General features: G+C 38.3%; 1 protein-coding gene across 3 annotated transcripts in view; it reads left to right on the top strand.

Moving 5' to 3' along the window:
* The window catches only part of LOC119697115 (dynein heavy chain 5, axonemal-like), a 146,413-nt gene that overhangs the window by 119,729 nt on the left and 10,401 nt on the right, over nt 1–16,283 (top strand). For 2 of the 3 annotated variants that reach the window (XM_038127309.1, XM_038127306.1), the window contains 2 exons: nt 2,699–2,887; nt 10,444–10,576. In XM_038127309.1, coding sequence (XP_037983237.1) covers nt 2,699–2,887; nt 10,444–10,576 — 322 coding nt within the window. The remainder of the gene's footprint in view (nt 1–2,698; nt 2,888–10,443; nt 10,577–16,283) is intronic. The other variant, XM_038127308.1, reaches the window with a different exon arrangement.

The following is a 16,283-nucleotide window of genomic DNA, read 5'->3' as shown; positions in this document are numbered from 1 at the left end:
TGAACTCAGTGTATTGGGTTAGGATGGAGAGATTTCAGTAGCAGGGGGCTAAGGAGTGGCTCCTGTGAGAAGCTGGCAGAAGCTTCTCCCATGTGTGACAGGGCCAGTGTCAGACAACTCCAAGACAGATCAACTGCTGGGATAATGTATTTATGAAGGATAAAAAGCTGCACATGAATCTTCAGTTAGAGAGAGGAGTGAGAATATGTGAGAGGAACAACTCTGCAGACACCAAGATCCATGAAGAAGGAGGGGTGGGAGGTGCTGCCAGAGCAGAGATTCTCCTGCAGCCCATGGAGGACCCCACACTGGAGCAGGTGGATGCCTGAAGGAGGCAGTGACCCTGTGGGAAGTCCATGCTGGAACAGGTTCCTGCAAGATCTGTGGCCCCATGGGGAGAGGAATCCATGATGGAGCAGATTTTCTGGCCAAAGTTCTGACTCCACAGGTGACCCATGCTGAAGCAGTCTGTTCCTGGAGGTCTCCACCCTGTGGAAGGGACCCACACTGGAGCAGCTCAGGAGGAACTGCAGCCCAATGGATAAGTTTGTGGAGGGCTCTTATGCTGGAGCAGGGGTAGAGTGGGAGGTGTCCTGCTCCTAAGGATGAGGGAGTCAGAGACAGTATATGATGAACTGACCACAAATCCTGTTCCCTGTCCCCCTGTGCTCCTGTGGGAGGGAGGAACTAGAGAGTTTGGGAATCAAGTTAATCCAGGAAGAAGGCAGGGGTGGAGGGAAGGTATTTTAGGATTTGGTTTTATTTCTCATGATCCTACTCTGATCTGATTGGTAATAAATTCAGTTAATTTCCCCGAGTCAAGTCTGTTTTGCCTGTGATGATAACTGGAGATTGATCTCTCCCTGTTCTTATCTCAGACCGTGGACTTTTGTTGTGACTTCTTTTCCCTGTCCAATTGAGGAGGGGATGATAGAGGAGTGATTTCAGAGGGATGTAGGCCTTTAGCAATTGGTTTTGAGGATTCATAAGGCTGGAAAACCCTGAAAGACAGAATCCAACATTCTCTTTTTAAACAATGTTCCCAGAGATTTTGGATCAGAAAGAACGAGAGATTTGGGTCCTTGATTAACATACAGGACATTCAGAAAACTGGTCCACCCACTGGTTTCTTTTTTCTTTCTTCTTCATACATCACTTGCATAAAACCATAGGACCAGAGCTGTCTCCCATGTCTCCCTGTCTTTGTTAGTATTGATCCAATGTTTAAATTAGCCCTTGGACTAGGGCTCCACTCACAGATATAGCAAATATTCTTCATGGTGCTAATTTAGGCTATAATATTGCCACAAAATCTGCTAGATCAAAACCAAGCAAATAAGCCCTCACTGTGCAAGAGCAAAAGCAGAAAAGAATGTATCTTCAAATGTGAATTTCCTTCCACATAGAATATGAGTGTAATAAAGTGCATTGGTATTTTTGCCTTTTACAGCTCTAAACACTCAGTTTGAGTAAACCACTATTTGCAAAACATTAAATCCTATCTGGAATCTACCTTCGTACTTTTTTAGTCACACTCTCACTCAAATGTGGTATTAGGTCTGTACTGTGTGCTGTTGTAAGAATAAGATTCCCGAGTGGTGTAAATCAGTGCTGCTTTGCTGGCTTTGGCAATGGTGCAGCCACTTATATCTCTAGTCCCTGAGTTTCTAAATTTACAAGTATAACAATATTAAATGGCCCTTTTAATTCTCTCCTCCGAGTATGTAAATACTGGTTTCTAGAAATGCCTTCTTGCAATATACTGATTCTAATGTAAAATATGAAAACTGAATATGTGAAAAAATGTGAAAAATGAGAAACAGAAGATTGCTTGGCTTTTGTGCTCAGCTGGAGGGCAGACCTTCCTCATTGACAGATCAGTGGTTCAAAGTTTGTAAGAGATATGTAATATCTATAATTAAATGAGAGCTGGTGAAATAAGTCACAGTACGTACAATTCCTCCTGGAGAAGGGTTGCAATTGTCAATCTGACAATTATAGACTTACTGATATTTCAGTAGAAGTTTCTGAAAAAGCTATTATCATTCAGACAAAGGGCAGCTTTGCAGTAATTCTGTGCTAGCTGTATCTTAAATAAAATAATTCCATTTCAGGAGAAGAAGAAGTAAGGAGGGGGAAGCTTCAACCAAAAATAGCTAAACCATAAAATATCCTACATATATCACTGTCTTTAGGTACTTCAGATATGGGCCTTATTTTATTTACCATGCTACATGCCTTATAAGCCTAAGAGTCTGAGTAAAACAAAGCACGTTAGAAATGTTGACTGGTCAGATAATTAGGGGCATCTACTTGAGCTGGTACAACAGCAATAGACCCATAGAGACAAAGAAGTAATTCTAAGGGCTCAATGTCCACTTATGACATTTCCTACAAGCTCTAGTCTGAACCAAAGGGAGTTGTTCTCACCCATTGATAGCATTCCACAGCATGATGCATGTGAAGATAATGAGATCAGGTAAAAAACCCTCCACTGATATGAATGAAAACACTATTGCAAATGCAGCCTATGTTAATGTTTTAGTATAATTCGGGTTTGTTTCTTTGCCATTTAAATGAAAGAACTTCCACTGGCCTGTTCACATCTGTTGTTTTATGGAGCTGAGAATTTTCTTCCTTGTTTATCCACTTTCATGCATTCTTTTTTCCCTCCAATTTTTATACCTTTTACTTTAAGGTATTTGGACTTCACCCTAATGCAGACATAACTTACCAGACCAACCTGGCCAATGAGACATTCAGTACCATAGTGAGCATCCAGCCCAAAGACAGCAGTACTAGAGAGGGAGAAACCCGGGAAGCAGTGGTGCAGCGTCTTGCTAATGAGATGCTAGAGAAGTTACCTCCAGATTATAACCCTCATGAGGTAAGTGCTGCTTTATAAAACAGGTGTTTTATGTATGCATGTATATACATTTGTGTTTTATAAGTTTCATTGTGCTTCTTAAATTTAACTGGCATGTGTTTCAAAAAGATCTTAAAATTATGCATAGGGGGTTGTAAGTCTGTTTTGCTTTATTATCGAACATATTCCTACATCAGAAAGGTGTATTTCAAATGCCACAGTCCACTTAATCAGTCATCTTAACTCAGAAGAGCCACTAAAGGCTTCAGAAAGTTCTTGCTTTCCTTAGTAGCTTACAAAAGTAGCCTGGTGCCTCTTTCTGAGAGACTAGGTATCCTATAGTGGTTACAGCATTAAATTTACCTACTCCTATTATGACACCACCATGATGAAGAGTGCATTTTATCACTGACCTTTTCATGCTCCAGATTTTTTTGAATCTGAGCCGTAAGAGGTATCTTTGTCAATCTTTTCTTGCATTTTTAATTAACAGTCCCATTAAATGGAAAAATCCAGCATAGAGACTCTTGCATCAGTTTATAAGTAGGTTCTGCTGCCTTGCCAAGTGTTTCATAAACAGTAAATGTTAAAAACTCCTAATTTCCATGATTTTATTCTTTACAATTCTGTTTTGCATTGATAGTACCTTTTTTTCCCCCTGGCTGTAGTTCAAGCTGGTAAAATGCTCAGTATGAGTGCTTTGCATGCTTGCTATGCAGGCTTTATTTTCTTCTCTGGCCAACTTGGAATGTCCACCTAAGTAACAACTAATTGTCTTGGGGACCCGGCAGTATTTCCTGTCTTCCCTTCTACTATTAATCTCAGATTGAATATGTTTTGTATAAATAGCCACTTTTGTACTGTCATAATTCAACTTGGAACTTCTCTTTTCATTCCCCTGTTACCAAGCTACTTATGGTCTGCAACATTTTTTGGTGGCATTTCCTACCATCTACCTCTGTTTTATTCTTTTCCATCCATTCCTGTTTGTAGCTCTCCTTTTTCTAACCTTCTTATTGTGTGTCCTAATGAAAGTATATAAATAATTTTTTGTAGAACTTGATTAAGAATGGAGTACGTTTTCTAGTTTTCATATTATTATTTAATAGTGAATAAATATTAGAAATAGAAAATAAAATTAAATCTAGTAAGTGTAATAATAATTCATAATTTAACAAATGTAATAATTTTCATGTTGGATCTACAGCTATCATTTACACCTTAAATTGTTCTCAGTCCTCTCCCCTTGTCTTTCCAATCAGAGTAAAGCTTTTTTATGGAATTAGATTCTTCTAGTTTCATTCAGGTCCTTCTTTTTTTTTTTTCAATTTACAGTAGCAGTAAAATACTGAATGCCTGGATACCATGTATGCTTTTGCCATATTTGTTATATGGGTATTGAGCTAAGTTTTTATAACATACTTGCTAAACCCTCCAAAGGACTATTTCTTCATTCCCTTGTTAAGCTGACAACTCTTTTCCTCCTGAAGAATTTGTAATGCTTAGAAAACATCAATAGTACTTACTGCACTTTACATTGTAACCAGAGGGTAGTCTTAACCTGAGGTTTAGCCCCTGGGAAATCTGTGCAATACCTTTTAGTAATGTAAAATGCACACACACTTGTTTAATCTAAATTTCACTTTGGATTAAATTGCGTTTCTCTGGCATTTCTTCTGTTTAATCTTAGGCTCATTCACTTTCTTTCCTTCTCAGTTTATTCACTGAGGTTATGCACACAAACCACATGTAGGGGCTGCCTCCCCTTTTAAGTCACTTCATCAAATCTTAGCTTTGGAGACCACCAGTTTTGGAGCCAGGGACTGTAGTTAAGGGCAAAGGGTCTGAAAGGGTTATTTCAGACATTCTGTCCTTCACTCTTGACTTGTCTCTCTCTATTTTTCTGCTATATTTGTATTTGTATATAATACATACTGCTTCATGTGTCTGTATTTAAAAAAAATCACCACCAATTGTTTTCATTGCTCTTTCACTCTCATCATCAAGCAGTATGACAAGTATCTTTTCTCATGATCTGCCAATCGTACACGAGGGGTTTTATTTTCTAATAAGCAATCATCATTGCAATGATGCTCAGAATTAACATTTTTTGCTTCAGTACTCTTTCTCTTACATCTTCTGTGAGCTTCAAAGGAAACTTATTTTGCTTTAATTTGCTTGTTAGCTGTCCTGTTATGATTCAACCAAGGAGATTTGAGCTTGTACAGAGGATGTGCTGTTAGATCTACTTTTTTCTCCTGTGTTGATTGTAGATGCATTCTGAGTTCAGTAAGTGTAGATACCACCTCTTTCTGGGGATATCTAGTTTTCTAAAGCTCTGTGCATCTTGATCTGTGAATTACACTTCACTTTGATGAATCATACCACTCTATTTATGTGCCTTTTTTTCAGTCTGCACTACTGATGGATGGCACGGTGCTTTTCCACAGAAACATTCAAAGATTGTGCTTAGTTTCTGTAGCATGGTAGTCATTCCTTTGCTCTGACCATCTAGAGAATATCCTCTGTTCATTTTTCCAAGAGTTTTTTATTGCTAGTAATGTAGTCCTCTGTAAATCTCCTTGGCTGTCTCAGCTGCACTACAACGTCTACAGATTTTACTTCTGTAGTGTTATGAGATTTGGCATTGTTTCTTCTGGACCCTGATTTTTTAATATTTCTTTCTTCAGTCTGCTTAGTGAATTTACCCTTAGTCTCTTCCGGTACATTTTAGAACTTGTTTCATTCTCTACATCTTAGAACTTGGATTTGGTCTTACCAAATTCATTCCTTATTGTAGGGGAGTTTCCCTTTTCCGCTGTTAGTGCCCCTTTCCATGTCTTATGTGTTGTTTATGTGCCAGAAGTGTGGCCGCACCTACGCAATAAGAAAAAAAATCTATGTCAAATGTGTATCTCATTTGAACTGTCACTCAATTATTCTGGAACCTTTTAGAAAGCATGGATATGGCTGGAGTGAGCTGTAAAGAAAGCTCAATATTAAATGCAAGTTTGCATAAACTGAAAAAAGCCCCTAACCCAAATGACTAAAATACAAAACTAGAAAAATAATATCATGCTCACTAATGTATAACCAAGAATTTCATCAACCAGAGCAGAAAAGAATGGAGAGTGTAGGTGTTCTCTGAGGAAAGAAGCAACAGTTTGGCAGAAGCTACAACATGGCAAACGAAATTATGCTTGCAAGTATAAGGAGTGAAATGGATTATGTAATTACTTCCTGCGATGTCTGAGAAAAAAAAAGGGAACAAGATGGGTTCTGTTGTTTGTCAATTTAAGTCAACAGTTGGTCATTCAGGACATTGTTATGTACTAATCAGTTTAATAAATCTGAAACAAATAAAACAAATGTCCTAAATTGTAAAAGACTGAGGGAATGTGTCTAGAAAAAGAGTTTATATGCTGTCTAGAAAAAGAGTTTATATGCATGCCTTATTGGAAAAGATCAGTAAAAAGAGAAACATTCATTAGTTCTAGCAGTGCAGCTTGGGTTTGCTTTTAGAATAATATTGTGCTCCAGTAATGCCATGGTGTGTTAGTTAGTCTTTGAAAACCTAGGTACAAAGATACTATCAGTGGAGAAATGGAGCAAAATTTTTTTGAAACAATGAAGGTAATTAAAAGCAAGTTCTCTTCAGGGAAAGTGGCAGGTGCCTTTGCTACCTTTGATCAGTTCTTGTGGCTCCCTTTAGAAAATGTGGAGTGAATTTGCACAGAGCTACAACCCCAACAGACTGGGTTAGGGACAGATGGTACCAAAACCAATTATTTGCTGAGATTTAGAGCTCCGGATTGTATTTTCTCTTGATACATTGTGAATCCAGAGAAATTTCAGGCTGTCAGAGAGGCCTTCATTTCTCAATTATTAGCCTTCAGCAATGATTTCGGTCTCAAAAACTTTCAAAATAGGGCAACCATTCTACCCCATGATACATGCTGCTTCTTTTGTTGTTGTGTTCTTGTAATGCTTCTTACCAGTCAAGTAACTTACCCAAAAGGGTAGAAACAAAATGAGTCACCTTTGCATGCTTTCTCAGCCTGTGGTTTGACACAGGTGTTGGAAAAGCAAAATAAACCTTCCTCCTGACCTAAAACTGTCCTCATTTTTCTCTGAGTAAGAATTCTGCTTTCATGAACCGTTTTGCTTCTGGGTCTCACCTTGCAGGTTACAGAGAGATTAGTGGTAAAATGATTAGGTCCAGTCAGTCCATGTGAGTGAAGACAGGTGCAAAAATAAATGTCAGCCTGTCACACAGAGAAGTTTACAATGAAAATGATCCTTGCATCTTGAAAAACAGCTTTCTCGGGAATAGCCAGTAGCAGCAGTGTTTTTCCTTAAATATTTTCTGTAGTATTGATTTAGCTGTAGTTCCTCTAAGACTATGGCTACATTAGCAAGCACTGCATGGAAATAGGAATTTGTCTTAGAACCCCAGGCCTTCATTACATGTTTTGCTGGGGAATTTGCCTTGGTCTAACTCTAGTCTGGGCCTGTAGGCTGAACCCATTAGTAATTGAAGTACCTTAGAGTCCCTGAAGCACACCTTTTGGGTTAGTTTAATTTGAAGCTAAGATTTTTGTGGGCCTGGAATCTAGTTTTCAGTGCAGGGTTTTTGCTAAAAAACAAAAAAACCAAACAACAACAACAAAAACCAAAACAAAAACAAACAAAAAACCCCACCCAACCAAAAATAATAAAAAAAAAAATTCAGGGTCTGAACTGAAACACTGACATAAATGATTCTGTAATGTGTCTCTGGTTTACTTATCAACACTATCAGATATGGTGGTCATCTAGCTCTAGAGCTTCTTCTATTTTCTATGTATTTTGCTGTCTTCTTCCTTATCTGCAGCAAGGAAGGGGTCCTTGACATCCCTTGAAAAGAGCTTTGGCTTATCCATCTAAGAGCTTTGGCTTATCCATCTACAGAGTGATGGACTTTCCATTTCTGCTGACAAAGAATGTAGCAAGTAACTAAGTCTGATTTAAAAAAATATCATTTACTGAAAACCATTTGCAGTCACTACTACAGCAACTTGATCAATGATCATGGCATGAGTTCAGCATCTACTTTTGTACTGATAATCCTATAAGGTATGTGCTGACAAAGAAACTGGCGACCTAAGGACAGTTAAGAAATATGCATAAAGGAATCTGACACAGTAGAGATATGCATTGCAACATCATGTAGACAAAGCTATTAAGATTATGATCTTAGTAGCTCCTTTCTTAAATCACATTGGTTTATGTTGGATGATAGCTGTTTGCATAATGAAAAGTTGTTCTAAGTGGGCTTTATGGAATTAGTATATTAATCTCAGAAAAGCTATTTTGGTTAATGAGTTTAATCTTTTGAGGTTTTTTTTCTGAGAGTCGGTATCTATATCTTTATGTCATAATAAATACAGCCCTGGATGTAAATCACCTGATTGCTTGATAAGAATTCTAATACAAAACTAGTTAATCATACTTCAGTGCTTGTATTTGAAACAAATCTTAGCAGCATGATTTCCAAGAAATGCACTGTGTTATACTCAGTAAATCTCACCATAGATCAGGATTGATTTGTATACAATAAAGTAAGAAGTATGCAATTTTTTTTTCAGTTTTGCTATCTGGTTATGCTTGGTGCTCCAGACTGAGTGTTCTGAGCATATTTAGTGGATTAGCAAATTTCTGCTTTATTGGTTGCCTCCATTATTCAAAACGTTATAGGTATTTTTGTGGATACATGAAAGGAAATCAGAAGATTGTGTTAGTTCTGAGAATTCATTAGTCAAATTGTACAATTATCAGCGCAGTAATATTTTAGAATGTTTATGTCCTCTTTGTAGAGTCATAAGTATTAATATTTTGGAAAATAACCGCTTTAATAACATCTTCCATACAATTTTTGCTCACATGGAAGAATTCTTCCTCTAAATGATCCCCAAAAGGAACACATGCTTTGTAGACTAGAAATAAGAAGTGTGTTTCTTATATAAAGGACAAAATCCATAGACTATATTCTGTATAATTCCTTTCTTATTAGTGGCATGCATTAGACTTCTAAGTATTCTGAAAAAATAAATCAAATGTTTTTACTTTTTGTCAGGAAGCAAAATTACCAATTCCTGTGAATTTTTCAGAAGGCAGAAGTTTTCCCTGGATTTTGTATGAAATAATCAGAATACTTCATTGTGTGGATTATCCAAAAACTTTATTGCCTCAGCTCTAGTCTATGATAGCTGATTTAAGTATTTTTTTCTCTTTCACAGGCAGGACACATTAACTCAGTCTGTAAAATGTACTGTCACACTGCAAAGCATTAGCATAATTGGCTGGCACCTATTTCTTGGACATTCTGTCTGACAAACCCATGGGTCCTTGTGATTAAAATATGATGTATAACCTTGCTGATAGCTGTCTCCCAAGCAGGATAGCATAAAAAGTTGAGAAAAAATATTTTATTGGGCTTGGAGTTGAAATTTAAGATTTGAAAATTGCCAAAGCATTTGCATATTTATACTAGTGATTATAACTACTCATGTGCAGTATGATATTCATCTTGCAGGAATTTGCTATTCATGGTAATAATTAAATCTTTAGTAATGTTTATTATTTGTATAAAATGTATAGTATACATAATAATGTATACAATGAAATAGATGAGCCATTGGCTTTCTAAAAGTAGGGAACAACTCTCAAAAATCTGAAAAACCAGGAATTCTGGTACTGTGTGGGCTATAGGCGCCATGATTTTTGCAGCTGCCATTAAACCCTCTTTCATGCACTGTGGCATGCAGTGAACTTTGATATACATGGAACAGGCAGTGCATGTCTGAAGCACATTCCATACACATCACATGCAAAAGTGAGACAGGGAATGCTATTGCTATTGTCATTGATATGTCCTTAACCAACACAGGCAACTGATTCCCTTTTGAAAATATTCTCTGTTGAATTTGAGAGAAACTGTTACCCTTGAAAACTAAAAGGGCCAAAGGCTTCTACTTGCAAAAAGGTGCACATAATGGTGTAACAGATTTCTGTGGCATCTGCATAATTTCTGGCAGTCTTGCCTCCCTAGTAGTGTATCCATGAGCATCTTGTCTTACGAACAAGTCACATGCTACTGAAAGTAGCAGCTTTTACATATCATTCTTCTTGTTAAGTGGAACTTCATTTTCTGCATTATTTCAGCTCAGCAGGGCAAGAAAAGGTGATTAAGTTCACCCAGGACAATTTGGAAATACAAAGAAGTTACCATCAAACAGTGCTTTTGGATAGCATGTGGGGTTTTTTTATTTTAAGATCTAAGACCCTGCAGCCTAACAAGGACAGAAGGAACTGCTGTGTCCCTTCAAAAAGAGGGAACTTTCCCTTCTTAGAATGATGGAGGAGCTCATTCTGGTAAGCTAATGAGTCACAGTGTGCTAAATCTTACAGTTGGCACAGGACTTGAATGGCCATCTGTTACTAAAATGTTTCTTTTCTGAAAATGTTTTTGCTTTCAAAAATTATTGCATGGCAAACAGGAGATTAGATTTTATAATCATTGCACTATTCTTTTTTAGGTGAAAATGCAACTTCAAAAGATGGGAGCTTTCCAGCCCATAAACATATTTCTCCGTCAAGAAATTGACCGGATGCAACTTGTTATATCCAGAGTTCGAGCTACCCTGACTGATCTCCAATTGGCTATTAATGGTGAGCTGCAATATCAAACACTGTGATTAAGGCGCAGTATTTCTTACTAGCAGTTGCTTATACCGTATAACTAAATAAATATTTCTCCTCAGTTCCTTCCTTTCTCTTTTGTTCCCTCCCTCACACAGTTATTCTCATTTTCTCTGCCTTTATCATGACCACTTATTCTAGCCCTTAAAATCTCCTGGTTGCATCTCCAAGGACGCTCCACCTAAATTTATTCTGCATGCATCTTCTCCAGTATTGCAGTTCATGTCCCTCAGCACTACTTCACTTCTGTGATTCTCTCTAGGATCCTACAGAGCTCAGAGGAGCTGAATTGCATGAAAAAGTCCATGGGCCGTGTACCAGAGTTATTTAAAAAATTAAGCTGAGACATAATGATATAGAACAAGGTAGAAGGGTTGCTGCTAAGTAATTGAGAGACAGGGAACTCAGGAGGCAAGGTGAAAAAGACTCTAATTTAAGGTTAAATTTGACACATGTGAAACTGGTTATACCAAATGGCATGTCTCTAAATGGAAGCTGAAGTGAGTGGCAGTGTCAATCAAAAGAGAGAGGGAGACAGTTCTTCGTTTAGGCTTCACAGGAGGCAGGAAACAGCACTCTGTATCTCTCAGAGACAGGAGTATTTGGCTGAAAGTGAGCAATGGGGAATGAAGTTAAAAAACCCCAAGAGTATAGGCAACTAGAACCAGATGGAAAATCTGATCTGAAAAAGAGTGAGGAAAAAGAAGGGATAATGATGTTGCCATCTGCTTTTTGTTTTCACTTCCTATTTCGCTTCTTCTTTTGCAAGAGTTGAAATACCCAGGAAGGAAAGTGTACTGTTGCTCAGCCAAGCTTCTTGAATTAACAAATTAAAATGAAACAGGAATGGGTAGATTCCACTGGTAAAACTCTCAGCCAAGTCTGCTGTTGTCTAGCAGAGAGACAGAAATTACCTGACAGAGCAAACTGTCCTCACAGGGAGCAGGTCAGAATGCCTCAGAATTAGTCCATTCTGACACAGATGAGGGCATTGCTGTAATCTGTCTTACTGGTGTTCTGACAATGTCTTTCATGAGGGGGCATTATTTTTTAATTTGTATTTTTATTACATAAGGATCAAAAGGGATTTCTTTTTTCCTATCATTTGTATGATACACTAAGACAACAAGACATGCTTCAGAAACTTCATGCCTATAATCTGAATCTAGGAAAGATTTGTCCAAGGCTAATAATCTTTCATATCCTGTAATAACATATGTAAAGATCAAGCTGGAAGAAACAATTGTCCTCTCTTCCTGAGCTGAAAGTTCCCTTTTATATGTGAATAGAGTCCCTTTTCAAGTATATAAAAGGAATATTTTCCATCCATGAAAGTGTTAATCTTTCCTTGATTGTGACAGATATATTTAAATTCTCAATATGTATAATATTCTGCAGAGGGGTGGATGAGCAACATAATTTATTTGCACTTCACATTCAATTCCACAGTGGGCGCAGTCCTCTGCCAGATGTTTAATCAAGCTAATGCTGTAACTTTCATGCAATTCTCTAAAACATAATTTCTTACGGGCAGGCAAGTTAAATATAGTGAAAAATTGCTCTGAAAATAAAATTGGATGTATAGTTAACAATAACAATTAATGGCTTCTGGCATGTTCATGCTATATCAAGTGCATGTAGTAGACTGTTAATTAGGGGATGGAAAGAACATTTAGGCACTCTATCTCAGCAAAAGGGAAAACCCCAAACTGTCTCATACTAGATTCTCTCCGAAAACTAGTCAACTGCAATCTCAGGTCATCAGAGGTGCTTCATTTTCTTTGCAATGAGGTAAACTGGTGCCTGCTCAAACAGGTCATGTAATTTTTGACATCTTCCCTGCTCATGTGTCTGGCTCTGGCTTCACAAACCTGTTAAAGCCCAGCACCCACTTTAAGCAGACCTAAAATTTCAAATAAATTTGGTGTTTAAGAATATAGTGTGTCTTTAGGTTGTGAGAGGAAGTCTGAATATCTGACTCTACAGTTTGGATGTGAATGGATGGACCTTGTTAGTTTGATGTTGCTCACCAAGGTAATGTGAAGCACTCCTCAGGGGCTTTGAGGTAATTTGAGGTAATGTAACGCCCTCCTCATGGAGAGCCCATGTGCAGCTGAACAGGAGGGATGTAGAAGGAATTTGCAGACACAGTTGTGTCCTTCTGCCCAGAGGGGAGATTAAGCAGTTCAGCTTTTGGGAGTGGTGAGGATGCCCAGCATGTGGCCAACATGTTTGTTGGCAAATATGCCCCAGAAGCTTGCATCTCCACCAATAAACTTTGCTGCCCAGAGGGACACTTTTTCTGGATCAAATTGTAGTAATTAGATTGTAGCTGCACTTTGTACTCTCAGTTGTGTCCCAACCATTACTTCTGCTTTAATTACTTATTGATTGCCCAGAGTTTATTTCACAGTTGGCGTAATCCAGAGCTTCACCATAAATCAGAACACAGCACTTATGGTTGTCCTCTCGAGGGTCCTAAACAGAAGCCATGTTCCAAACAGAGAAATCTTTTCAGAGACAAGGAGAAGACATGGGGTTTGCACCAAAAATGCCACATCTTAATGGGTTATGAGCATCAGATCTTGAGCCCCTGTCAGAAGATGACCATTCTTTGTAGGGCAGTATCCAAGCTGTAGAGTTCCTGTGCATTTATCTGCTGCCTCTGGCAGTGTGGAGGCCTCTGGCACAGAATACTAATCCTCCACTCTTGATTTTAAAGTGGGTACTTCAAAGCCCTTCTCCTACTAGTGAAGATAGTGCCTCTAAATGCAATAAAATCTAATGACACATCCAGTTATTCCTAGCCTTTTAGAGTTTGAGTTTGTCTGAATGTGGCCTGTCTGTGAGATTTTGTGGGGTTGTCTTTATTTCTCCATGCACTGAATAAGAGTGGTGAGCATTTTGATGTCTTCTCTTGGTGAAGAAAGTGAGAAGAGAGAGATTCTGTGGGAGTGTTTTCCATGAATGAAGTGGAGCATACTTGTAGTAGCACTGAAAGTGAGTATTGAATCCTTGGCAATGGAAATAAACACAGCTTTTATTTTGATTTTAATCCTTATTCTTTTTGACCCAATTCCCATTGTGTTTAAAGGCTTCTTGTGAAACAAAAAAATGCTTAACTCATATCTGGGTTCTACTTTGGTCATAAAACTGCATCCACTTGGTTCTGGTTTCTGGTACCTTACAGCTTTGTGTTTTCGAACTAATCCTTGGGAATTGCCCAGATTGCCTACTTCATGAACAAGTGAAGAACATCTGAGAAACTTTGGATTTTTTTATCTTTTCATGTCATTTATGTGCCCCATGATCACAGAACTCCCACTGCTATTTGTACAGTACTTACAGAGTTAGGAGAGAGAAGTCCTTTCCTCATGACACATTTCCTGAAAATACAGCAGTTCCATGGCAATGTAGACGTGTTTTAGGAGTTGGGTAGGATTTTTATGTCATCTACACAAGCTCATGTGTGAAGCCCAAGATAAAGATTCACCACTTTTTTCCAACTCAGAACACCATGAAGTTGAAAGTAGTGTTTGTTTCATGATGCTGAAAGCAATTTCTGTTCATTTTATGTAGCAACTAATAAGAGGAATATAAATGAAGTCCAAAAGAGTCAAAAGAGGTAGCTGGTGATTTATTTTAACCTACATGGTGATAAAGGGAAGCTCAGGAAACTAGTCTTGCCAGAGTGCACGGGAAAGGTAATTCCCCATGAAAGGAAGAGGTATGGACTCATTCCCCACGTCTGGCTAAGTTCTATTTTGACTCATAATGGTATAAGACTGCTAACACTAACACAGTTTTAGTTTGGCTTGCTGACAATGGTAACAGAATTTTGAACTGAAAGATCTTGGGCTCTTACCTTACTAAGTTGTACTGTGTGCATGTATATGTGTGTGTGTGAGGCTTGTAGGGATTCATCACTTTTGGATGAGGATTTTATTTGAAAATAATTAAGAGCACTCAGTAAAGACATTAATGGAATGTAACAATGGGGAGATCATTTGAGGAATGAAGGGGATGAGTCTAGTATGTCTTGTGGTGTAGTTACTCTTGGCTCAGCAGCTCTCATCCATTATTTAATTCTCATCCTTATAAGAATGCCAGAATGCCTCCTGTTGTCTTTCACAGTGTGACACATCATTTCTGAACTTCTTAATAGGTGTTACATATGCTTGCCATGATGCTGGCCAGGACAACTGTTTAGAAACACACACTGCACATTAAGGACAAACTGCAGAATAGAGTTTATCTGCCTGTTGTATTGCTCTAGCTCAGGGTAGTGATTTCTATTACTTTTTTTTTTGTAGAGGTGTGTGTGGATTTTCATCTTCAAATTACTGCTTTAAACTTAAGCTTTAAAGAGAAAACAGAGCAGGGGCAAAGCTTAGATGCTGCTGGAGAGAATACCTGCAAATAAAACATGGAGAGAGTGTTGTGCATTGCAGGTCTTGGCTGCCTGTTTTACCCTTCCTGTTCTAGAGCTGGAGCAAAAGAAAGTGATAAACTTTTGAGGGGCCTTAGGATTAAAACAGTGTGGTGGAGTTAAATGAGCTTCTGAGAACTTCCTGGGAATTACCTCCAAATGCTTAAGTGCCCAAGTACTGAAAGTGAAAAAAGAGGAAAATACCCAAAGAACTGCCTGAAGCAAAGAAGTTGACTTCTATCAGCACAGCAGAGGTGGTCACAGAGCTGGCAGAACCATGCTAAATCTTGCCAAAAAGATAGTTTTAGGTGTAGGAAAACATGCATTCACTTCTATACCTCGTGCCTTTGGGTGGAAAAATTTAAAAAAAGCTTTGGAGAAAACACAGGCGAGTGTTAGCTGTTGCCATAAGGCAGAAAGAGAGGAAAATTAGGAAGTTATAAACAAGTTGGTATTTTCAACATGTTCAGCAAAGAAGAGGGAATTGGAGCTTGGTGGTGGAGGTAAGCTATGGCTGCTTCAAGAGCAAAGCAGTTGTTTGGGAGGTAAACTGGAGTGGGGATTAAAGGCTGAAAAGGTCAGCTTCTGGAGCTGGGAACTGGGACACTCAATAATGGATTGATCTTTCACTGAGCTTTTTTCTCTATGTACTCTTCAGGCTAGCTTAACAGATGCAGTGTCTAGCAAGTATTGTCCTCCAGGGCTATTCTCCAATTTTATTATAATGATATCAGCTATTGGCAAATTGTACTTGATGGAGAAAGTAGCTTTTTCTCATTTCATTTATATCCTACATAATTATTCTTGTTATTTTTGATTTACATCTGTGCCTGTGGGAAGAGAATCAGTCAGTGGACCAAGGCTTTTTTTGGTTCATACTGGAATTTAAGATCCTTCCTTTGTTCCTAACTTTAGCTCCTCATTTAAATGAGCTATGCAAGTTTCCTAGTCCAGATAGACGCTTTCATAAATGTGAAATTCAAAACAGATCCACATTTTACAAATTCCACAGTTTTCAGATTCAGTTTGTGGGAGGTATGAAGGTAAAAAGGGTCAACTCCAAGAAATAATACAAGTTCCTCATGTAGTCTATTCAAAGCATTAGATCTATTGAATGAATCACCCGATGTCGGGTCTCACCCCACCTAGCAGATGCCAGTTGCTGCGGTCTCGTGTCCCGGATTGGGGTGACCCCAAAAGATGGAAAAGTCTCTGCTCCAACCCGTGCCTTCGAAGAAAGACTCAGTA

Source organism: Motacilla alba, chromosome 2, assembly GCF_015832195.1.
Source record: "Motacilla alba alba isolate MOTALB_02 chromosome 2, Motacilla_alba_V1.0_pri, whole genome shotgun sequence".
Lineage (NCBI taxonomy): Eukaryota > Metazoa > Chordata > Aves > Passeriformes > Motacillidae > Motacilla > Motacilla alba.
The sequence above is the reverse complement of the archived record's forward strand: the minus strand, read 5'-3'. Positions and strand labels throughout refer to the sequence as shown.